The 25,104-nt window shown below is 36.9% G+C and overlaps 1 protein-coding gene and 1 long non-coding RNA gene across 8 annotated transcripts in view; both read left to right on the top strand.

Moving 5' to 3' along the window:
- The window catches only part of LOC146325735 (uncharacterized), a 79,899-nt gene that overhangs the window by 37,224 nt on the left and 17,571 nt on the right, over positions 1-25,104 (top strand). The gene's annotated exons all lie outside the window — the stretch shown is intronic.
- Positions 1-25,104, top strand: part of LOC146325736 (tumor necrosis factor receptor superfamily member 14-like) — a 62,620-nt gene that overhangs the window by 37,177 nt on the left and 339 nt on the right. For 4 of the 6 annotated variants that reach the window (XM_084721868.1, XM_084721870.1, XM_084721869.1 and 1 more), the window contains 4 exons: positions 207-332; positions 2,096-2,251; positions 4,255-4,342; positions 4,443-5,827. The exons of 1 other annotated variant lie outside the window; for it this stretch is intronic. In XM_084721868.1, the coding sequence (XP_084577994.1) occupies positions 207-332; positions 2,096-2,251; positions 4,255-4,342; positions 4,443-4,647 (575 nt within the window). In that variant the 3' untranslated portion in view covers positions 4,648-5,827. Of the gene's footprint in view, positions 1-206; positions 333-2,095; positions 2,252-4,254; positions 4,347-4,442; positions 5,828-25,104 lie in introns of those variants that run through there. One more of the 6 variants, XM_084721872.1, reaches the window with a different exon arrangement.

Genomic DNA, 25,104 nt, shown 5'->3' with positions numbered 1-25,104 from the left:
ATCTGACTGGTGTTTTTAACAAAATGCTGGACTGTTGTTTTTTTTTTTAAACTTTGGCTCCACCTGCTGGTAGTAATAAGAACGACACTGTAGTAGACAGCAGTGTGTATCTTTGTCTGTTCACAATATGCACTTTACTCTCAATATTACATACCTTCATTGAACAGGATGCCATGAAATTAAATAGTCCGTTTTCTTTTTAACAGGAAGTCGAGTTGAAAGAGACTGCACAGAGTTCAAAACTACTTCCTGTGTACCCTGCTCTGAAGGAACCTTCATGCCTTGGCCTACTGGACGTACACTGTGTTTTCCCTGCACAAGCTGTGATGCAGGTAGATTTCAGGCAATATTATTAAAACCTTTGTAGACAAATAACTGATACCCACACAGTACTGGTTACATAAAGAAAGAACAAGCACAAATTCAATAATACCTGTGACCAGCTATTGCAACATGCATATGCACATTTTAATTCATTTCATTTTTATTTGTATAGTGCCAAATCATGACAAAGTTACCTCAGGACATCTTTCAAACTTTATCAGCCCAACTATTCCCAGACAGTAGAGAATCAAATATAAATTTAACAGATGAAATCCTGATATGTTAGACCTTCTCTGAAGGTTCCCCTTTTGTGTTGTAGTGAGGCTTGAAGAGTAATGGATTACATGTAACAAATTTGTGTAATCTGGATGCTTAAGAGTAACTGTATTCCATTAGTTACAGATAAAAAGACATAATCAGATTACAGATACATTTAGTAAAAATGTGGATTATTAAATCAAAAATGATGCCATACCATGCACAGTGCACACAGTTGTCTATTCATTATTCATTATTAAAAAAACTTGACTGGGTGGAAATGTTTGGTTTTTTACATTAAATAATTATTTAAAGATACCCAGTCATCATTTTAAGACACAAACTCATGATTTTGAAAATATTATTCAAAGATTCCAAGTCATTATTTTAAGACATGGTTTTGAAATACTAAATATGTTTTTAAAGATACTAAATCATTATTTTGAAATACTAAATCTAAATACTAAATATTTTGAGATAAATCAGTATTTTGAGATTCTGTTTTTGAGATAAATTGTTATTAAGATAAGTTATCCTGCCCCTTCAAATTAATACAAAAACATGAATATTGTGCATAATTTAGTATGATGTCTTTAACTGAACTGATGTTTTCTCTGCACCCTCCAGCTGTGACTGGCTTCCAGTGTCCCTGCTAATAATCATCAATCATAATAATCATAGAAATGATTTAAATTACACATGAAACACAACTACAATATGCAGCCACCATTAGACCATTATAGGCACTACAAGATATATACATACTTGCTTATTATATATTTGTATGCATTTTAAATGGATCAATCATGGATTATGTTTTCATCATTGTGTAGAATGAGTATGTTGTTGATCTCTAGTATTAATGCATCAGTGTGTTCATCACTTAAATGTTGCAACAAATTCTAAATACTTTATAGAGCATGTTGTTGGGTAGTTTAATCATACTTCCTTCATTTGTAGTTTGGACTATTCATCTCAATCAATCCACAAAGTAGAGCAAAGTATAAAGTATTGTCTTTCTTCAGTACGGTACTTGAGTACCTACTAACTTTCCTCCACTGCTGAACACTAATGAGTGAGGAAAGAGAACATGCAGTGCAGCTTTCACTGTAAAGCAACATAAATGAATATAATTTATGCAGGGGAAATACACAAACAAGGTTTGGTGGTCATGGTAACCTTTATTTCACTAAAATTCAACTTGAATCCTTTTGATATTGATATTTATTGGTAATGATTGTGGGGTTGGGTGGGAGGATCTTTTCTCTCACACATCAGTCAAGTGTCCATTTAGCATTTTCTATCAGCAATAAGGTGTCAATATTGAAGTAAACGGTGTGCATGTGTTTGTACAATTATTCTCACTAATAAGGAAATTATTATTATTATTATTATTATTATTATTATTATTATTATTATTATTATTATTATTATTATTATTATAAAGCCTATTAAATCTCATTCGACCTGTTAGTTTTGCATCTCCTCATGTAACATCCCTATGTGTTGACAGGTTCTGGTCTGAAGTTAAAGAAGACATGTACAACAACATCAGATACAGTCTATGAACCACTGGAGGGATTCTACTGTAAAAACTTTACTGTGGACGGCTGTGTGGCAGCAGAGAAACACACAAGCTGTTCACCAGGACAGTACATCAGACAGACAGGTGGGTTTTCTCTGTTATGAAACAGTATGTATTTATAAGTCCTGACCTTTTGAGGACACCTGTCCAGCTCTGGGTTTCTTGTATATTCAGGGTAATGTCTCCTGTTCTCCACATCTGTGTTGGTGTATTGGTAGAAATCTGCTGGAATGGCTTTAGGGTCCATTACGTTCAATGATTACTTTTAAGAGAAACTCCAACCACACAGGAGTCTACAGCCATGCTAGTTTCTCTGTGAGGCTGCACTTAAGCACAATGGGGTTTTGAGGTAAATGCTAACATCAGCACACTGACCATGATAATGCTGTCATGCAGACGTTATCAGCAGGTAGAATGTTTAGGCTGCCATCTTGGCTTTGAAACCAAAGTAGAGCTGGGGCTGATGGGAATGTCAGCAGGTATTTGCTCACAAACCAAATTCAAGTGTTGCAGAAAGAAAATTGTGATGTGATGACGATGCTAGATGAAAGTCAATGGATCAATGTTTTTACAATTCATTCAAGACATTCAAGTCATTAGATTAGATTAGCCTTTATTTGTCTCAGTTGTCTTTGACATCAGTGAGAACACAGGCCACAAAGCCTCACACATGTACAGTCAAACTACAATTAATATACAGCATCACCCCCAGATCAGTTCACCCAAAAAGCACATACTCCATGAGTGCCATGAGTACATCATGTCATGAGTGCATGAGTACAGTGCCCTACATCCAAGTGTTGCACAGATGCCCTGTCCAAAGTAAATGCACAAAAGTCCTATACAAAATTGATGCTCAGATGCCCTATGCAAGGTAAGTTCCCAGAAAATGCTCACCAAAATATTGCACATCCCTCTCCCCTCACTCCTCACACGCACATACACATGTATACATTTCATCTCCTACTGTTACGTAGTTTGATTGATGGTCACACTAATGCGAATTTCTACTGTTCCTGGTCATGGATGTGTCACAGCAGTCTATCTGGTTGAGATATTTTAGTCTGAACCAAAGTGCTGGATCAGCTGATAGACTGACATTTCTAAAATAAATGAAACTCATATACCCTTTTCTCCTCAAGTTGGGCCAATCTTACGGTTAGATATATCATCTAGTTATATCTTTGTATGTTATATATTATAATTGTTTATTCTTTTAAACACACAGACACAAAAACACTACAGCTGGTCCAGCTGTCATGTGACTGATCTGTTAAAGACGATCCCGTTCTGTGCTACTTTGCAGATCTGTTGAGATTTATTGGACTTTATAATTATAATAATGCCCAAGATATCAAATGCACCTGACTTTGTTTTCCCTTCACTTTTAGACAGATTAGGTGCACGTTCATTGCTATCTTGCAGACTTGGCAAAAATGTCCACTGCGACACCACTGTACTCACTTTACACCAGGTTTAATTCATAATGCCAGCAGCTGAGCACATGATGTGCTGGTGGTCACCCAGTGAATGAAGCGAGCAGGCGTTCATTTTGAGCTGCTTGTGTGTACATGAACAACTGTAGTATAAACGACATCATCAGAAAATAAAAGTTACTGCTCAGTATAAAGGCACCTGTGATTTACAGCCCACAGTTTTACTGATGAGTGTTTCCATTCCTCTGGTTTTAAACCAACTTCTGCTGCCTCATGACTGGTAAAGTTAGCAAACTTTAGCAGCCGCTGGCAGTGAGACGTCACATTCATCATATTCTGTAGTTTGTAACACAAGACATGAGTCAGCCAGTGACTGTGGTTCTGTACATCCTGAGCTTCTCTAGATGAACACAACAGTCCTTAATCCTAGAAGTATTACCTTTATATACTACTAGATATTAAAGCCACATATGTTTGGAAGGAAATATAATGGATACCCTCAGCTGCATCCTTCCCTCATCTTTTTTATTCAGTGAAACAAAACAGAACTTCATACATCAGGTGACATGACACTGAAATCATGAGAGAAAATCATGTTTAATCATGTTTAAAGTCATGTTGTTTGAACAGATATAATGTGTGTTTGTACAGGAACATCATCAAGAGACACTGAGTGTTCTGACTGCAGTGATGGAACATATTCAGATGGAACATTTACATCCTGTCAGACACACACACAGTAAGTGAAGCTTCACATCAGACACATGAATTCTTACAGCAGCAGTGAATTCATGGTGTCCTACAGATGTTCTGTAAAAAATGTCCCTCTGTCATTTCAGATGTGAATCACTGAATCTTCAGCTGATCGAACCAGGAACTGTTTCAACTGATGCTGAATGTGGAGAACAAAGTTCAGATAAAACAGTAGTTGTGATCGTTGTTGTTGTTGTGTTGTTTGAGCTTTTTTTATTAATTGCAGCAGCTGGATTTATATGGAAGAAAAAAAGGTCACAAACAGGTATGATTTACATTCAGACAAAATAACACTATTATATTTTTAATAATGCTGTCAATCATTAAGTTATTGATTATAATGTTTTTCACTGGTTATGTTTTATTATAGGAAGAAACATAATTGTAGAGAATTCCAACCTGGTATGTGTTATATTTTCTCTAGTGTTATTACCATGTGTCACTGTATGTACAGTAATAATAAGTAGAAATGATTTTTTCTTCGAATTAATGAAATGATGTCATTCATTCAGATCACAGGAAAGAATCATCAGAGTGAAGAAGAAGATAAACCACCAGTTACAGTGCAATTAATCAAAGAACAGGAGGTAAGATTCATTGTAATGTTGATTAACAGGACTGTCAGACTCTACACTGTGATGTCTGATGGGACAGAATGGCTCAAGAGTCACAGCAGTCATCTAGTAATCAGAAGGTTCCTGTTTTGTTCCCTGGATCCTTCAGAGAGAGTGTCAAAGTGTCCTTTAGCAAGACACTGAAGTCCTAATGATCTGATAGACTACAAAAGTGCTGTAGAAATACTGTCCATTTACTCTTTACAGATGTACAAAATTTTCATCTTTAAACTGAATATTCTTCTCTCCTCAGGACAGCAGAGTTCTGACATAATCATACACACAGGTTTTTTTGGACACTGCAGAGTAAATGTTCTCTAGAATCCAGTTATGATCATGTTGGATGCTGGGACATTGTCCATGCAGTGTATAGAAATTGAAGTCCTTGTTGTTCTGCTCTGCTGGACAAATTGAACACATCCTCTACAGAACTGCTGGTCTACAGTCTGAATCACTGTCTCACATGTTACTGTACAGAGACTAGAGACAAGGCTTTTATACGCTGATTTCATCCCACAACAAAGATTGATTGAAGAACTGAAGCCTGTTCTTGTTGTACTTCAAAAAAGATATAAAAATCAGCCTACTGACTGCTTTGAATTATGTTTTAACATTTGTCCTCAAGTTTGTTTCATACTGTGCTCTGACATTCATGCCTTGAACTTTTATTAATGTGTGATTAATGTTGTGTGTTATAAGCTGCTGTGATTGGCAGCAGCTATAGTCAATCAGCAATCAGGGATTGGTGCTCAAAAGCTGGGAGAATCCAGGGAGACAGGGCCAGTGGGACATTTGGCAGACAGAGGTCTACAGTCTCATCCTGCAGGGGCAGGATAGACTGCTTGTAGTGTTTTGTGTGCCATTTTATAAAGTCACTCGTTGTCCCTGTCTATGTGTCTTGTTGTCTTGGGTGTGTTATTGTTTAATGTAGTAGGCTAAGTTAACTCTTTTGTTTTATTTAATCTGTAAACTTAATTTTGCACTTTACTTGTTAATAAAAAGAACCTTTGTTTACGCTTTTGCCTCAGTTTTCCCTTATTCCTTTTTCACGTGGTTACATTTATTTATTGTTACACCCCTCATCCCCTAGCTCAAACTTGGGGGTCATAACAGTAATATTTTCAAATTTCCCTGACTTAAAGGGATAGTTCACCCAAAAATGAAAATTCAGCAATCATCTACTCACAGGAAAACAGCATTCCAGAATCTCCCAAACAATGGAAGTGAATGGTGACCAGTTTTCAAACTTCAAAAACAACAGAATAAAAACATAAAATGCCTCCATACTGCTCATCTGGTGAAATTCAAGTCTGCTAAAGCTCATATACAGCAAGCTGACTAAAACTGTGTGAACTATGTGTGTGTGGCGTGAACTTGATGGAGACTTGGATGATTCCAGACAAGCAATGTGGAGGTATTTCATGTTTTGTTTTTTGCTTTTTTGTTTTGTTTGTCTATTTTTTTCTTCGGTTTTTTACATTTGAAAATTGGTCACCATTCACTTCCATTGTTTCAGAGATTCTGCAGCACTGCTGAAACTCCAGCAGAATTTTGTGGACAAACAAAATAAATCCAACCCTCGGTTGGCATGAGGGTATTTTCATTTTTGGGTGCACAATCCCTTTAATGCAGGGCCCTATGAAATCTGTGTTATAGTGTTTCTCACTTCCTGATTCCACCTGTGATTATGATAACACAGAAACTTTAGGGCCCTGCCTCGCTCTGCCTTGGGGCCTCTCGAAACCCAACCCTACGTCCCCGTCGTGAGAGGTGGAAGCAGGTAAAGCTGACTAACAGGGCTCTGGTGAAACTCAAAGTCCAATCACCTGTGGACTGGAGAAAAAATGATTACAGAAACATGGATGAAAAGAAACAAACCGTATAACCTAGATGATGAAGACTCTCCAAGCACACATGCTAAAGAAGTAATGAAGACACAACAAAACCTTGCTGAGGGAAACTCTGTACTGTATCTCTGAGACCAAATCGAACACAGTTACACTCTTCTGTGATCTCCTTCTGATAACTCATGTAATAACTAATGTAACATTGGTTCACTTCCAAACACTGAGCCTCTCCTGAAACTTTGAAAACCTCTGAACATGCTAAACATACAGAATGAACTGTAGTTCACACAGGGAAAGTGTAACTCCTCCTCCTGATAACAAACTGTTTGTGTTTATACTAATAAAGTATTTCTGGTTCTGATTGTGAAGTTTTCTCTTTCCTCTGCACTGCAGTCACTCACCTGAGGTCAACCTCTTAGTTTCTATTTTAGCAGTTAGTCAAAGCAGGTTTAAAATAAAAGAAGAGAAAAATGTAAAATAAATAGATATATTTACAGACAAATAACTTAAAAATGCTCAGAAAAATTGTAGATTTGCTGTTTAAAAAATAATACAATTGTGTGTGTGTGTGTGTGTGTGTGTGTGTGTGTGTGTGTGTGTGTGTGGTGGGTACACTCTAAGTTCTCATACTTTTAAGGCTTGCTGCAGTTTAACAAGTTTGATAAAACATTATATTCATTATTTGAGATGTCCTTTTATTTTCTCTTTATTTTTAATGCGTTGTATGATGTATGACTTAAATTGTTTATTTTTATCAGTTTGGGTTGATTTTGATGGATAGATTTTGGGGGATAGAAAACCAAACTGGCAACACTAAACGGTGTTAAATCCCTCCTTCAAACTAAGTGCTCAAGAGAACTCAGAACTCATGATGTAGAGCTTCTACTTGTGAACTTTGGGTAAATCCATCACCTCCTCTGACTTTATGAAGAAGTCATTCTCTGATGTCACACAACACTTACAGAAGCCTAAAATATGACATACTAGTCTAGCAGTCTAGTCTAGTCTAACACTATAGACCAGTCTAAAACATCTCTGTGAAACCAGCTGCTGAAGTCCTGTATTTGAGACAGTTCAACATATCAGTCAACAAACTTCTCCCAGGAGCAGTAAGACAACAACAGAGCCATTTTCAACTCATCAAATCATGATTTTTGTCAATTTATTAATAAATGTCAGTGTGAACAAAAACACTGATGTGTTTCACAACAGTACAGTGATATAGTTTAGTTTACAGCTCAAAAAATTAAGTGTGCAGTACCTCTTGAAGTACTCAGATCCTTTTCTTCAGTACAAGTACCAACACAGCAGTGTAAAATAATCAGAGCTCACAGTGAGTTAATAATTCAACTTTATATCCAGCCTCAGCTTGTTGTTTAGTTAACAGTTAGAGACTAGCTGGTGAACTGTAGAGTCTTTGAATCAAACACAGCAGCTAAAGAGACAGATATGTCCCACAGGCAGAGACCAGAGACAGAGCTAAAAGACAATAAATCATCAGATGGACACAAACACAACATAAATACTAATGTCAGTCTGGAACGTCTGGATGTGTTGCTTATCACGTTCACCACAACTTTAAATGTGATGTTGTGTCAGTGTTGTGTAGTCAACTTGTTTCGACTGACCCAAGTACCCAAAAACAAATCAGTTACTGCAGGTTTAAGTAAAAGTACTAAAGTATTCTGAATAAAAAGTTCTGGATCTGCATGAAAAAGTCCCTCTATCATTATTAGATTGTTAATACTGATGTTTTAATGTGTAAACAGAACTTTGCTTGAGGTTTAGTTACTTCTGCTACATGTATTTATATATTTTGGACTTTGCTCTTGTGCTTTTTGTGAGACGTTGGGTAATTTGACCTCTTTGGCCGTTGTACAGAAATGTCTCTTGGTGAAATGTGACAAGAAGCAGCTACATGCTGTTTTTTGTAAGGGGTCATCAGCCAAAAAGGTTTGTGTTACTAAGTAAGGTAAGGGTTAATAGACTTGTCAGATAGACCTGTGGATCCACGAGAAAAAAAAACAAAAAAACAATCAAACGACCATACAACACTTCTAAGACTTCTATTAAAGTGTGTAAAGTAGAGTACAAACAAATTCAGGTAAGAAAATACTGATGACTGTAAAACATTAGTAAACACAGTTTACACAGTGTTTGTGAATGAGGCTTGTTTTGTCTTTTCTGGTTCTTTATCATTTATCTTACACTGTTTCAGTATGAGACAGTTTTCCCAGCAGATATTAACTTAAACAGTGTTTTCAGCTGTGGGCTGTAAAGAAGAGCAAAATAATGAACATGCTGTTTTATATTTTTACACCCCAAATAAACTAGGGAGCACATTGTTCCACATTATGTTTTAAAAAGTGTTAAAATCTCGACATGGTGCACAGGTTTTAAAATAAATGAGTGTCAACCAAGCATGACTTTTTTTATTTCAGTAAACCTTATTTTCCTAGTATTCTTTTTTTTACACCTTACACCATTAATATGGGGGTAACACTTGTTTAATTTTAAGTCTGTATACAAGACTACATACAAAGCTTTCTTACAGGAAATACAACTGAGATGACACATATAAACAGAAAACAGAAAACATCCACATATACTGAGTTCTCTGAGCTGAACAGTAGTTATAATACAGGTTTTTATGATTTACTCACTCGAGCTTTGGCTCATTGTGTCAAAACTACACAAACACAATCCAAATGTGACACAAGACTTTGAGAGAAACATGTCACTTCTGTGTCAAAATGAAACTGCAGTGGAAACCAAACATTGTGTGATGATTCACACAGACTTCATTTGAATGAGTCTCTTCAAGCAGCAGATCACTGCTGTCTGTAGGAGACGTCATCTACGTTTCTACGTAATTTTCTCATACAGGCTTCTGTATGTAATCAATACAACATGTTGTTTATTTTCTCATGCAGGCTTCTGTTTACTCACATTTCAATGAACACAAAAATAGAAAGGCTAAAAAATATATAGTCTTTTTGTTTGTTTGTTTTGTCTTTTACAACAACAAAAAACACCAAAACAGAATTATAGTACAGTATTTAATACAACACTGATTGACAATGTATAAAAAAGGGTTATGACTTGTCATGTTTTTCTACTTCATGCTACATTATTTTAATTTGTTTTGTTTTCTTGCTTATATATTTTATATTATTTTAACATGTTCAAAATAATATAATTATTAAAAATATACATGTTCCTGTGAACACATGAAAACAAAAATAATTCCAGTAAAATTCCAGTGCGGTGGAAAGAAGATGCTGTTTGAGTTGAGGATGTGGACCCATGTAGACATTTCAAAAGTATTGAAATCAATTCTGAGTATTAATTAGGGTGATGCTGATAATGTTTGTATCATGGACAAGATATTTGTTTAAACTAAATGTATTTCTCTCCTCAGGACGAGACAGATCATATGTAAACATGCAGCCACTTCTTCTCACACTGCAGAGTGAATGTTCTCTAGAATCCAGTAATGATCACATTGGATGCTGGGAACTTGCTTTTGCAGTGTGTAGAAATAATCATCCACAATGAATTTCCTGCTCTGTGCTACAAACTGAACACACCATCTAGGACAGGGGTCAGCAACATGCGTCTGTTTTGCTCCTCTCCATTGGCTCCCTGTGCCTTTAACAAAAAAAAAAAATACATAGAAAAGAATAACAGTTTTTAACATGTCCAACAGCAGTGGAGCTATTTTGGTCACAAAATGGCTCTTTTGTGAGTAAGGGTTGCAGGCCCCTGCTCTAGGAGAACATCTGACCTGTAGTCTGGCTCCCCCACCAGGGATCTGTTTACAGGATCAATGGCAGCATGAAACTCTGTGCCCTCGAAACATACAGGCAGATAAGTAGCAGGAGATGACTGTACAAATGAACACGCATCAGGAAAAACAACACAAATCTAATTTGGGTGAAACTTTGACTCATCGGGTGCAAACTATGGCAGATGAGATCAAATAAATTGTTGAGCTGAAGGACTCCATCTGTACAGAAATGAAAGACTTCAAGACTTCAGAGCTGACAGAGAGCAGGACATTAAGAAAAATAATGCAGAAAACAATGGATTTACAAGATGTGGAGACAGTAAATATGACAGCACTGGAACTGGAGACCAGCATGAGTGAACTGAAGGATTAAGACTAAAACTAAAACACTACAAGACCTCAACAGTCACATCATTGAAATAAGAGACCAGATGGAATATACTAAAATAAATCCAGGATAAATAATGTGTGCATTTACAACAGAGTGAAAGAAACAACATGGCTACATTCATCCAGATTCTTTAAAGACATTCTGCTGATGAAAAAGGAGCTTCAAATTAAGACCCGACTGAAACTGGATTTTATCAGAGAGTAAAAAAAAAATCAAATATCGATATTTCGGCCATACGTGAGTCCGTGCGTCCGTCCTCCCGCCCGTCCATCACAGATTTTTGTTTGCGCGATAACTTTTGAACGGATGGACAGATTTGCACCAAATCCTGTGTGCTAAGACTCTATAACAGGTACATGAACTGATTAAATTTTGGAGACCAATGCTTTTGAGATGGCTGCAAAATGGCCGCCTGACAGACCTGTCTCTAAAAACACACTTATTCCAATAACTAATTTTAAAGGTTTTTTATATTTGACTTTATTATATTTTTGAATAACTATGTTGATACTATTAGGTAATAAAGGTAATAGCTCTTTCCTTGCAATCTTTTCTCATTAACTATATACTGTATCAATAGAAACATAATTCTCAAACTCCTTGGACACTTGCAAATAGGATTTATAATGAATCAGTCATTTCAATCAGGTGTAGAGAACTAAAAAAGTCACAGTTGTATGAAACTGTTGCAGGCGGAGGCATCAGAATCGACGCTTTAGTGTTGACTTCTACCCATTTTCATTTAATACTGATGTCATGTGTCAAGTGCATTTAAGGTACAACATGTTGAATATTTTTGTATGATTTGATTGACAGTGTATAAAAAAGGAATTTTTCTACTTCATGCTACATCATTTTTAATTTGTTTTGTTTTCTTGCTTTTTATCTTATTTTAACATGTTCAAAATAAAAAAATATGTGTTCCTGTGAACTCATGAAAACAAAAATAATTCCAGTAAAATTCCAGTGCAATAAAAAAAAAGATGCTGTTTGCCCACACTGTGATGGATAAACAGATGTTGCCTCGTCTGACAGTTTTATAGAATATTCACTTGATGTCATTGGTTTGGTTCTTTTTACTGCACTGTCATACTGTACAAAACTATCACATGTACTTCACTATTTACCTATTTGAATTATTATTATGATGTTATTGTTGTTCACTGCAGCAGGAGCATGATGCAGAATGATGTGCAGCAGTTACACAGGAGCAGTAAAAAGCTGAAAACATACCTGTTATCCAGAGTAAATGTATCATGGATCATATCATGTAGAGACTCATCATCACATGTCATGGGAAATATGTCTCTGTATATTTCCTGGTCCCCTAATTTGAGCTTGTACTCATAGATCCACTACTTCTCATCCTCCTTCCACTTCTCTCTCTCTTCTTCTTTGTGAATTTGTGTCGTTTTTGCTGCATTTTTCTCTCTCCTCAGTGTGTGTGTGTGTGTGTGTGTGTGTGTGTGTGTAATTGTTAAAATACAGTAAAGTTAAAATGCAGTAAAATTAATACATTAACTGATGTGAATATAAAAATCTTTATTTGCATTTAATGTACAAGTGAAATATGACACTTTGACATGTTTTCACAGTATTTAAAAAGGTGTTTATTTTTCTGTTACCAGATTACATTTATGTGATATTACATGTATTTGCAATACCATATAGTACACAGTATTTAAAATATATTCTTTTTGTGTGTGTTTCTTTAATTTATGTAAAGGTTTTTCACCTGATGTCTCATGGCTAACACCTAAAGCTTATGACAAGTGAAACTGATGGAACAAACTGAGCTGTGAAGCTCGACAGTCAAAATAAACTATTGCATCTGCAAAATAAAAGAAGAAAAAGGAAAAACTGTTGATATGGAGACATTGTGCCGATGAATAACAGCTTGCTGACTTTATATTTTATGATTTTCAGATACATGACATGGCTGATACATACTCCCAAAGCAATTTTACTTTTACTGTAAAATACACAGTTAACTATGTTGTAGCACACATTCCTTTTTCTTCTGTATCAGGTTGTTTGAACTGAAGTGAGGTGAAGTGAACCGCTGGGCAGATTTGGACTGAGAGAGTCGCTGAAAGTAGGTTCATAACCGACCGTTAGGGAGGGGGAGGCAGTGTCGTTCGTGTGTCGGTTTGTGGGGCTTATATAGTGTCAGGGGACCACGTCACCGGCATGTTGACGAGTCCTGTTTCAGGTCTGCCCAAGTCCTAAACACAGAAATCATGAACAACAGTTTAACAGTCTGACTCCACAATTCAGTACTAGTTCTCAGTCTTTTCACGTTTTCTAACATGCATAATGTGTTTAGACAAAATTCCCTTTTTCCTTTACAGTGATTTTAAAGCATAAGTCTATTATTCTGTATTAATGTATATGTCAATCATTCAAAATCAACACATCTGGAGATACATGGTTTTAAATGGACAGGAAGGCTATGATAAATTGTAACCAGAAATGGCACAAGTAACTAAAGCTGTCAAATGTAGTGGAGTAAAAAGTAAAACATTTGCCTCTGAGATGTTTACAATAAAAAAGAATACAAAGTGGAAGTAAATTGAATTTGCACTTAAGGGGTGAGAAAGTTTTGTTAAAAGTATATTTTTACTTCAAGTGGGGACACTGTGAGACAGATAAGTTTATGATGTTTCATTTTTGGTTTGAATTCATCTGAATATGTTTTCATTGTTCGTCTTTATTTTGCAGTCTGCTTTAATATGTGTAATATTGAAAATGGCCAATAGGTGTCTCCAGTTCACCACTTGAGGGTGTGTGTTCAGTGTGTGTGGGTGTGTGTTCAGTGTCTGAGCTTCTCTCTTGAGTTGAAAAAGACAAAAACCTTCTTGTCAGGGGGATTACAGTTTTAATGACAGTAGCATTTTATTGGAGCACTGGTGGTGTATTATGTGGCTTTATCTCCATGTCACTGATTGTTCCTCATCCTGTGCTGATGAACACATGATATCTGTAAACCACCTGCAGCTGCCTGTAAGTTTCAAACACTGAGCTGCTGCTCTCACAGTCCAGCTGAACTCAGGACAGAGCAGAAAAAACCAAAACTGTTCTCAGTTTCATAAATCTAATGTCACTCCTTTTGTATATTTGTATATCTGTCCTGCTGCTGATTCTTGTAATAAAAGTCACCAAGTTAAACTTAATAATCGTGGACATTGACCCTGTCACTGTGATCATTGTGGGCGGTGAAACTTCTGTCTAAAGTCCAGACTGAAATGTCGATACAACAAAGTACAAGTCAGCAACAGTTCATAGAAAACACATGAAGAAGAATGATCGTATGTTTTGTACAAGTCTCTGCAAAGTAACTACAGCTGTTTAACAGATGTGAAGGAGAAAGTACAATATTATACATGACAGTTCAGAACACAGAGGTGTGAGCAGCTTTTTTTTTTATTATTATCAATGAGCTTTATTAGCATGAAGAGACTGTTTATATCACCAAAGAAAGAAAATATTAATAATAAAATAACAACATTACTTACACATAACTAATAATGACAACAGTTACAGTGACAATACATGTATATCTCTTTGTAGAATCACTAACAGTCATGAATGACCTGGTTGCACAGCAGATTTTTTTATATTTTTTGACATGTCATAGCAGGAAAGTGACAGGTATCATAATGACTGCTGCATTTCCTGCAGCACTCTGCAGTAAACTTTCTGTAGTAGATGACATGAGGAGGTGTGTCACACTCCAACACAGTTTATGTAAAAGTTTGCATTAATTTCATCAAATCTGACTTAAAGTATTTCATTTATTCACACTGACTCAACATGACAGAAAAACATTGTTTTAAATGCAACTCTTTACATTAAACTTATGTAATAAAATTGCACGTAAAATGTACATGTAATTAAAATACATAAGGTCAGGAATTTTAGGACATTTATTTTTTAAAGTGCAGATTATTACCTGAAAATACACAGAAATTATTTACATAAAGTTCAAATGGATGATAGAGGGAAATTTAATTTCTAAAGTCCATATGCAGTACAACATTAAAGGTGATGTGTATTTCAGTAAATGGAGTGAAACAGTGAAATTCTCTGGACAGTCATTTGAAATGTTGATCAAATATGATTCAGTTTAAGAAAATTTATACAGAAAAAATAATGGGACATTATGGACTTACTGAGTAATATTTCTATTGAGGTAAATGTTTTTATGTGGTCTGTAAAAACAAAAAACTCTGCCTGTATTTATGTTATGTTTTTATTAAGAAAGATGCAGGTAACATAAGATTTATCCTCATCATTTTTAAGTTGTTTGTATAAGTGTATCATCTGTTTTGTTAAATTGATATTGGAAAATACACAGAAATGAGCAAAATAAACAAATGAAAATGAAAATGAAAAGAAAAAACAGCAGTCAGTTTAATCAGGTGGAGTTTCACTGGAGGGCGGTGGTGCAGTGGTCAGCACTGCTGCCTCACAGGTCCTCAGTTCGAATCCCCCAGGGGCAGGACCTTTCTGTGTGGAGTTTGCATGTTCTCCCTGTGTCTGCGTGGGTTCTCTCCAGGTTCTCCGGCTTCCAAAGACATGCATGCTAGGTTAATTGGTGACTCTAAATTGCAAGTAGGTGTGAATGCCCTGCAATGAACTGGCGACTTGTCCAGGGTGAACCCCGCCTCTCGCCCAATGTGAGCTGGGATAGACTCCAGCCCCCCGCGACCTTTCAGGAATAAGTTGTTACAGAAAATGGATGGATGGAGTTTTACTGGATGTCCCTGGTCCTCTATGTGATGGAGGATCCTCCATGTAGTGCAGGTGAATGCAGCCTGGGCCTGACTCCTCCCCCAGCCACAACCCTAATCAGGAATCAGAATCAAGATGAGGCCTTTATTCTCTCCTCTCTGCCTCCTGCTCTGTCCCTGCTGTGGATGTTCATGGTGTGTTGCCTGTTATCGTTGTCTTTGTTTTAGCAGTAGTGATGTGTTGGCCATTTGCAGAATCTGGTTGTCCTCCTGTCCACACCAGAGGTGGTGAATAGGGCTGCAACATAAACTAACAGTGTACAGTTTGTCCAGGAGTTTAACCATAACTTATCCATTATTTTGTTGTTGAGTTTTTTTAAGATTTGGTAGTTCTCTTAAAACTACCTGGGGTAAATGTTTGTTTCTGATTATTTTGTCTGTTTTTTTTTCTTTCAGAAGCAGAGAGCCATATTGTTGGGAGGCTAGACACACATGATGAAGTCCCTTCACTTCTGCATGTGAGTAAATATATTGGGACACAATACACACTACACTATTTTTGTTGTGAGGATTGTTTACTGTGTGGTAGAAACCCTGGACTCTCCTCAGTGTAATCTGCCTCTGCTCAGTTTCTTTAGTTTTGGTTTACTTTATGTTAAACTGAGTGTTTTATTGTATTACATAGTGATTTTAGATTTTATATTGGGGCTGTTTTATGTTAATTGTAATAAAGAAGTAATTTTATCAAACATTCTTTTTCAGTTTTTCATTTATATTATTGTTCTTTCCTTCCGAGCAGTTCCAGTCCCTGTCTGTTTAATGTATTTGGCTTATTGAAAATACATTTGCTTTTATTGTGAAAACCTTCTCTGCCTGATCAGTAATGACCCTGTGCTTTACTATCTACTGCACACATGTCCAAACTATTCCATGAATGGTTTTCATTCCTACCAAGTTGGAGCACACCAGGCTGGACTCATTTAATCAGCTGATTTCAGTGTTTAAACAGCTGTTTAGTCCAATAGGTGTGCTGTTGATTGGTTGGAACAAAAACGTCACTCGGTCCTGTATGGAATAGTTTGAACACGCCCGTTCTGCTGGTTCATTAAAGTATTTCAAGGGGTGTAATACACCAGGTGGTGTCATTTGTCTTTTTCTCCTTCATCCACTTATTGATGCCACACAACCCTTCACCACAATCATGTCTCACCTGAAGTGTTTGAGTTTGTCCCTTTATGATTGTTTCAAATTCTTTGTGTGCGTTGGTGGAGAAAGGCAAAGAAGAAAAGTGTGACTTCACAGTCTGTGGTGGCAATGAGTGTCTGAATGAGTCAATCATCTGTCACAACTTGTTCTGCATCCTCGCACCCACCACTGTTTCTATAATGACCACAGACCTGGTCTTCCTCCTCCTTGTTGAAACAGTGGAAGAGTCATTGGAAACATTTGAAGGTGGCAGGAAGCAAAACTAACTAACAAAGTTAATTTGTCTACAGTTTATTCATGTTATTACTGTTATACACCTGTCAACAACAGGATTCTGTTTCACTTGATTTTACATTTCATTCCTTGATTTTAATGTGACACTATTTTGTCTTAATTTTTGCTGCAGGATTTTCTTTTTATACATATTATATGAACACTGTTGGAAGGAGCCAAAGAACTAAGAATTTCACTGACAGTCACTGCTGTGTTGTAACTGCTGTGTGTGTGACATTAAATTAGGAACTTGATTTATAATGTGAACACAGCAGTCTGAGGTGTGAAAAGAGGTGAGCCTCTGTGGTCTGTTGATACAGAGGAGTGGTTTTGTTAAATGGTGCAACAAAAATGACATCAAGCTCAACAACAGTAAGAGAAACTACATCTATCATGTTTCACATTTGAGGTGGAAAAACTGCAGTTCAAGAATGTTGTGGTTTTTCAACTTCACCTCTTATGCTTTCACTTCTAACTTCAAAGACGTGTTTGGATCTTGTGCTGCATGAAATGTGTCGTTCTACCACAGGAAGGGCCCCTTCCTCTGCAGCTCTCGTCCTTCCTCTTGTGCATTCGAAACACACCAAATGCAGACAGTTGTGTAAGCTGGGTGTGTTATGAATGTTAAGCATGTACTCATCATAATGTGGAAAACTTTCACATGCAATCAGATGTAGAGCTCTAGCTGATGGGAGGTTTGACTGTTTTTACTGAATTAAGTTTGTATGAGTCAAAATTTCAAGTCACTTGAGCCAAGTCAGTCATCTAGAGCTCAGTGACCCCATGGATGCATTAGGAAGAATAAGAGATTAAAAATAATTTGTAATTATAATGGTTAGTTCAGTAGATGGAGCAAAATATGAGACACTAGACACTGGAGTTGTGTATATTAAGGTATTTGTTGTAAGAATGCAGCTAGCTGAGGCACAGAGCGATGTGGAACAGCTGGATTACCAGTTTCTTAAAGTCAAAGATTCAAGTTCATCTAAAGAAGAGAAGCCTCTGAACTAAAGACTATAGGTCAACAAAACTTTTTCTGAACTTGAAATGTCTGGATCAGCAGAGCAGAGTGGAAGACTGAGTGAAGTAGCTGAGGAAGGGAGGGATTCATGCAGGCAGATGGATGTGATCCTGGTGCAAAAGGAAAACCATGATTAACCAGAAAAAAACAGGCACTGTAAAAATAAAAAAAGTTATGAAAACTCAAAATTTCAAGGCAACAGACTGGAATCAATTTCTGAGTTTTGGGCTCAACTCAGACTCTTAAGTTTTGAAAAAGTTTTGCCACCTACTGATCTTTTGTTGAGATAATTCAATTTTCTTCTTTAGATAAATTAAAGCTTTGAATATTAGAAAAAGTGAGTAGATTCATTGAAGTGGAAGTAAATGTTCATTTTAATTTTTTTCAATCCAAACTATTGAATTTTTCAGGCACTAAAAAGACAAATCAGGTTCACAGCTCATCGTGACCAGTTTTTGATGTTGTTGGTTTGTTTGTTTGTTTTTCTAAAATTGAAAGATTCAAGTTTATCTAAAGAAGAAAAGTAAATGATCTGAACTGAAGGTTATAGGTCAGCAAAACTTTTTCAAAACTTAAGAGTTTGAGTTGGGCTCAAAACTCAAAAATCTATTGCAGTGTGTTGCCTTGAAACAGGGAAAAAACACAGGGGAAAAAAAACAAATCACTATGAAAACTATGAACTCAAAAACACAAGGAAGACCTGAGAACAACTGTTGTTGACTGAATGAACTGGGTGTGTGGGGACCAGGGGCTGATAAATAACAAGGTGCAGCTGGAGACAGGTGTTGCACAGCTGGGATGGATGAGAGCAACCCATCCAGGTACTTTGCTCCTGCATCTAAACAAACAGCCACTCTAATTAGATCAGTGGTAAATACAAATTCTGAGGTCTTTGCCAGATTAAACACATAAAATAAGAAAACTGTTTAGCTTTTAGGAGCCCAGATCCTCTGATTTGTCAGGCGAGTGTCTTTGTGGATTGACGATCAGCATCATTACACAGAAAAAATTAAAGAAATCAAGTTCTTTCAGTCTGACTCCATTAAAGTGAACAAACCTCTGATCTACAGATGAAACTGACACACAAGTCTTTTACTCAATTACACAATGAACTAAACTGTGATGAAGAGTTTGTCTCAGACACAGATACTGACTGGCTGCTTTTACAGTGCATGTTTTCACCCAAAGGATGGGGGATGGTTGTTGGATGTGTCACATAAACACAGACAGGACACACATACTCACTTGATTGGAATCAGCATGGGGCAGTAACATATTAATCAGTAACAGATTACTGTAATATTTTTACTTTTTCCAGTGACAAGTAGTGTAATGGATTACAGTTTCTAAAACAGTAATTATACAGTTACTATTTGAAGTAAATCTGAGTTACTTTTTGACCATGGTAGGTTATCTTATGATGACGTGCAGCAGGTGAGGGCAGGTCACGTCAGCTGAAGCCAAAAACATTAAACAAAAGGTGGAGGATGAGAGGTACTTTCCACGGATGGAAGTACTTATTCTGAGTTTGTTTGGCTCCTTGAGAGAGTCACAGAGAGGTTGACTTTGTTTCCACCACAGCTGACAGCTGGTCAGCTAATAACAAAAACTTTCTGGGTGTTAACTGTTCACTGGATCAGCTGATCAACTTTGGAGCACAAGGTACAAAGGTATTATAATAATATACTTTTATACTTGTGAAATCATGTCATAAGTTTAGTAATGTTACTTTTTAAAGGAGTAATAAGGGAAAAGTAAGTAGTAACTTAGATTGGAATTAGATTGAATGGTTTTGTTGTTCTTTCTGACAAACTTCAAGTATAAAGTATTTCTACATTGTATCAGTTATCCAGTCCAGCCTTTTGTCCCCAAGACGATACAATGCAGACGCTGTTGGATTTTGTATGTAGACGTCTTTTAGGAATCTGTGGTAAATGTGATGGAATGTGCAGAAACTCTGGGAAAGAACCTAAGTGCTCTCAGTGTGACAGAAGTCACAAAGCATGTTGAGCAGACTGTCCTAAGAGACAGAGACAGATGGAAATCATGCTGACTACGTCCAAGAAAAGACTCAACATGAAGAAAGAGACAGAAAGGAAACAAGTCAAGAAGAGAGAAATCAGATGGAAAGCATGATGATAATCATTTTTGTCAAGATAACACTGAGTTCTTAGAATTTGTGGCCCCGACTATTAACTATACAGCTGATACAGAAAGAACATTCAAGAGAATTGAAATTGATGCTGAGGATTTCGGCCCCTGGTGCCCCCATGCTTGAAAACGCTACGCAAAAGCAACCTCCTGGATGCCCCTATGGTAGATAAAACATGAGAAAATACCCACTAGAGTGCCCCTGTAGTGGACAAAATGTGGTTAAGTGCCCTCTTAAGAGCCTTTCTTCCCTTGTGATGTTGGAAAGGCGGTGCACTATAATGTAAAATAATAATCGATAATTCCTTTGAAAAGCATTAAAACTAAAGTAATGAGCCTGGAAGATTCTGAATTATCACGTGTTTTGGACCCTACAGGAAGGAGTTTGATGCCACTTCCTGTCTCCACTGGGTGGCACAACAGAACAGCCACTAATTATATGTTATGTTCCAGTATATTAAGTGTAGACAACACTGAAATTTTCATGTAAATCAAATAATGACTTCTACATGAGGCTTCCTTCCTGTTGCCAGTAGGAGGCACAATGAATATAACTTCTGATTGGGATGTGAAGGTGATCATGAAGGGACTCTTATCAAACATGTGAAGGGGCTGATTGGATCATTTATACTTAAATTACAGTAACTTCCTGTTTCATGGTGAGACATCAAAACTCGACACCATGCCACGCCCTTCAACAACAGCCAAATCTTTTGATACCTCTTGATTGCAAAATGGCTGACTTCCTGTTGGGTTTAGGCTGTGGATACAAGCAGCATTTTTGTGTACCTCGCCATGAAACGTGTCTACTGATTTTTGTACATGATGAAACAAAATGTACCATGGGGGCTGCTTCCTGTCCTGTAGATGTATTGAGGTCTTATATAATTTGTTACATTTGGGGTGGATTTGACTTTGAAGCACAAAGTTACTGTAGTGGAAAAATTATATGTTGAACTTGTATTTTGTTCCTTATATTTGCTTCTCATGTTTTGTAAGGCACTAACATCCAACTAACCTGACCCCACCACTTTCATCTGGTGAAACATCCAAACTAGATTCACATTCATGTCCTTCAACAACATCTTAATCTTTTAATTAGTTCAGAGGAGAACAGTGAGTGAAAGAGAACTGAACATAATGATGTCACTGTGAGGTTGACTTTTGACTTTTTGAGTAAAAATAAATTTAAAAACCTGCAGTGAGAGGGATACCCACCTCCCTGTGGCTGCCTCAGGAGGCGCCCTCGAGCTACTTGATTGGCTCCTTGATTGGCTATTTCTAACATGATGGCCAGGCTCAGTTCATCTTTCAGTTCATCTTTCAGACCTCTTTGACAACAACTGACACAAGTTAGTTGCTATTTTTGATGTCTGTGAAACAGACATCATCTTTAAATCCACTTCCCCACTTCCCCTCAATTTCATTTAGTTATACATGATTCAAGACTCAGAACGGAAGTTATACATTTGAATTAGTTTTAATTGACAATTTTATGTTCACAGCAGCATCTTTCAAAACAGTTCAATTTGCTGAATCTGCCTCATACATTTACCCCAGTCTACCAAAGTTACTACAGCATTCAAAGAAAAGTAAAAATAACGAGAGAAATCAGTAAAGTAGAAAGGAGGACATTTGCTCACACTTGTTTCAAAAGGACATTAATGTAGAAACCTGCTACAGGTGATGTGGACATTGAAGACTACAGGAAATGGTGGAACATGTCATTTTATATTGCCTGAGACAATTAAAAACTAACTAAAGCCTGACCCCCCTCTGACTTGGCAGCACATGGTTTGGTACAGTGAGCTGGCTTTCAGATTTAAGAGGCTCCACCCCCTCAGACATACCTTTTGCTCAACCAGGAAGTGAACAGCCCTCAACAACCACAACAAGTCAAACACAAGGAAACACATGGTTAATATTACAGAAAAGAGCTTGTTTCAACATAAGGAGTTTCTCCTTGTTGCTAAACATGCAGAATGCAACCAACTAAATGATGATTAGTGGCTGCTAGACTTGGCATTTTTAACCGATCTGACCAACATGTTGAATGAGCTTAATTTAGAGCTGCAGGGAAAAGACAAAACCATGGTCAGTATGATCAGCTCAGTTAATGCTTTCAAATGAAAAATGCAACATCTGTCCTCAAAGCTGCAGCAAGTTTGACTTTCAAGACTTTGCTTTACTTGAGCCAGTCACTACATTTATGCGCTACCCATTTCGGGAAGATGTTGAGGTTGATTTACTCGCATCAAAAATTGCAGCGCTGTTTCACCTGAACTCGTCTGGAGTGGAGGATGATATTTTGACACTACAAGCTGACATTCAGCTGAAGTCCAGGGCTCATGGACAGTTCTGGAACTTACTCACAGAGGAAAAGTACCAAACATGAAGAAATATTCTACCTCCTTGACTGCATTATTTGGCTTATTTATGTGAGTTAGCCTTTTCCCACATGAACGTTATTAAGTCCAAATACCGGTCCATCATGACTAGGGATGCAACGATTATAGATTTTGACTGTACGATTATAGTCTGAGGAATAATCACGGTTTCACGATTATCACGATTATTATGCATTAATTAATTTCACAACACTACTAATGAACCAATGTATCAAATCACATGAGAGATTTTAGAGATTTTAATGTGTTATTTACTGCTGTCAGAAATAACACAGTAATCAAATAATACAGTACAAAATAATAAATAAAGATAAACAAAAAGTCTGTCTCTTTCTTTGGAATTAAATAAAAGCAACCTCTGCTCTGTAAACATGCATGTCAGTATTATCTTTTTGAACAAAACAAATGGAGTCAAAGGCTGCAGGACGTCTGTCTGCACGGCTCTTTTGAGCAAAAATATCACAACATTATTTAGTCATTTCAGTTTGTGTATTCTTTCTACATTTCTTTTGGACCTGAGTAGAGAACTTAAAAACATGGTGGAAAAATATTTGAAATAAAGTATTTTAAGTATTATAATTAATATAAGACTAAGATTAACTTTACTGATCCCCCAGGGGAAAATGTGACTCATGTGGGTAATAAACTTAAGTGTTATTGTCATCAACTGTCATCCATGGCTGTATTTTAATTCACTTTTAATCATCTATTTTCAATAATTAATCTAATTTTACATGTGGCCTGGTTAAATCCTGTCTATTATTGTTTTTTGTTTGTTTGAAGTTTTATAATGATAATAATAATAATAATAATAATAATAGATTACATTTATATAATGCTTTATCATAGACAAGCAAAAATAATAGAAATAAATTGAAAACATCACTTATGCTGTATTAATAATAACTGAAATACAATTAATTGGATCCCAGGTAGAGTGCTGGAAGTCTACAAGCTCCTGATGTTATGTTGGTGTTTTACACCTGGTATATTTACCCACAGTGCCTCGAGTTTACTCAACACAGACAGGAAGAAGCAACCTGTAATGTTAAATGGTCACTGACTGAAGTCCTTAAGAGGAGCACTTTTATCTTCCATAGACAAACAAGCCGCTTTGCTGCCGTTTGTTTACGCTGAACTTAAAGCTCAACTCTCACCGCTACGTCACTGATTGTAAGTGACACATTTATGTTTAACTCTCTACCAACTCAGTGTTTCATTAAGTAACTTGCCATTAATGTCATTTAACTCAGTTATTATGTGTTACCTTTTCTTTGGCATGTAAAGCTGGGTGGCGATCCCGCAAATGCTGCATCAAGTTTGTACGGAGCCCCTAAAGTGTCATGAAGAAAAAAAAAACTATATCGTGCGCACGAGATATTAAAACGTGCGCACGAGATACTAAATCGAGCACAAAAGATATTAAAACGTGCGCACGTTTAAGTTAAATCGTGCGCACCAGATAATAAAACATGCGCACGAGATGAAAAGGTCCCTTTGAAAAGTACTGTCTTCTGTGAAGTCTCCGTCGCTGTCTGAATGCAGACCTCTCTGGATCCAGCTCGGCCAATATGACTCTTACTTCTTCTTTTTTAACTTTTAGGCCATTTTCTTGGCACTTGGTAAACATCCATCGATATCCATGTGTGATGCCCACTTAATGAATGTTATTCATTTTGTTGTTGTGTATTATTTGTTTTTGGGAAATGCTATGTTCATGTTGTGAGAAAGTAACCTGAATTTGGGTCAAAGTAGATAACTGCAGTGGTGGCTTTGTGTCAGTGGGTGGCAGTGTGAGACCGTTGTTTGCACTGGTCTGTGGCCAGGACCGTTGCTCTGCTGGTTTCCTCTCATAGCAACAGAGGATCCAGTTGAGTCCAGTCGCGTCTCCCTGCCTCATCATTGTTCCTTGCATTACAGGACACACACATATAACTGTTCATGGGTGCCGCAGCCCGGTACCTGTAACACATGCATCTTCCCCGGACCCTGTAATTGTTCCTGGATGAAGTCAATAACACGGCCTAAATCTGAATAGTCCTTCCGTTGGCTGAGCCTATTGAGCCTATTGTTCTTCAGTATGCGCAGCAAAGTACTCCTGCTGATGATTATCCTATGTCTCCTGGCAAGAGCAACAAGAATGTCATTATATGACATTCCGAGGTGAAAATAATAGTTAATTAGCTGAGTTCTTCTCTCCATTGTATCACGTGTGTTACTGTGAACATCTGAAGTGGTCACTACCGAGAGCCGTATGCATGGACAAGTCAAAGCTGGGAAATAATTGTATCTCGAGCGCACGTTTTAGTATCTC

Source organism: Lutjanus erythropterus, chromosome 6 (genome assembly GCF_056507025.1).
Source record: "Lutjanus erythropterus isolate fLutEry1 chromosome 6, fLutEry1.hap2, whole genome shotgun sequence".
Lineage (NCBI taxonomy): Eukaryota > Metazoa > Chordata > Actinopteri > Lutjaniformes > Lutjanidae > Lutjanus > Lutjanus erythropterus.
The sequence above is the reverse complement of the archived record's forward strand: the minus strand, read 5'-3'. Positions and strand labels throughout refer to the sequence as shown.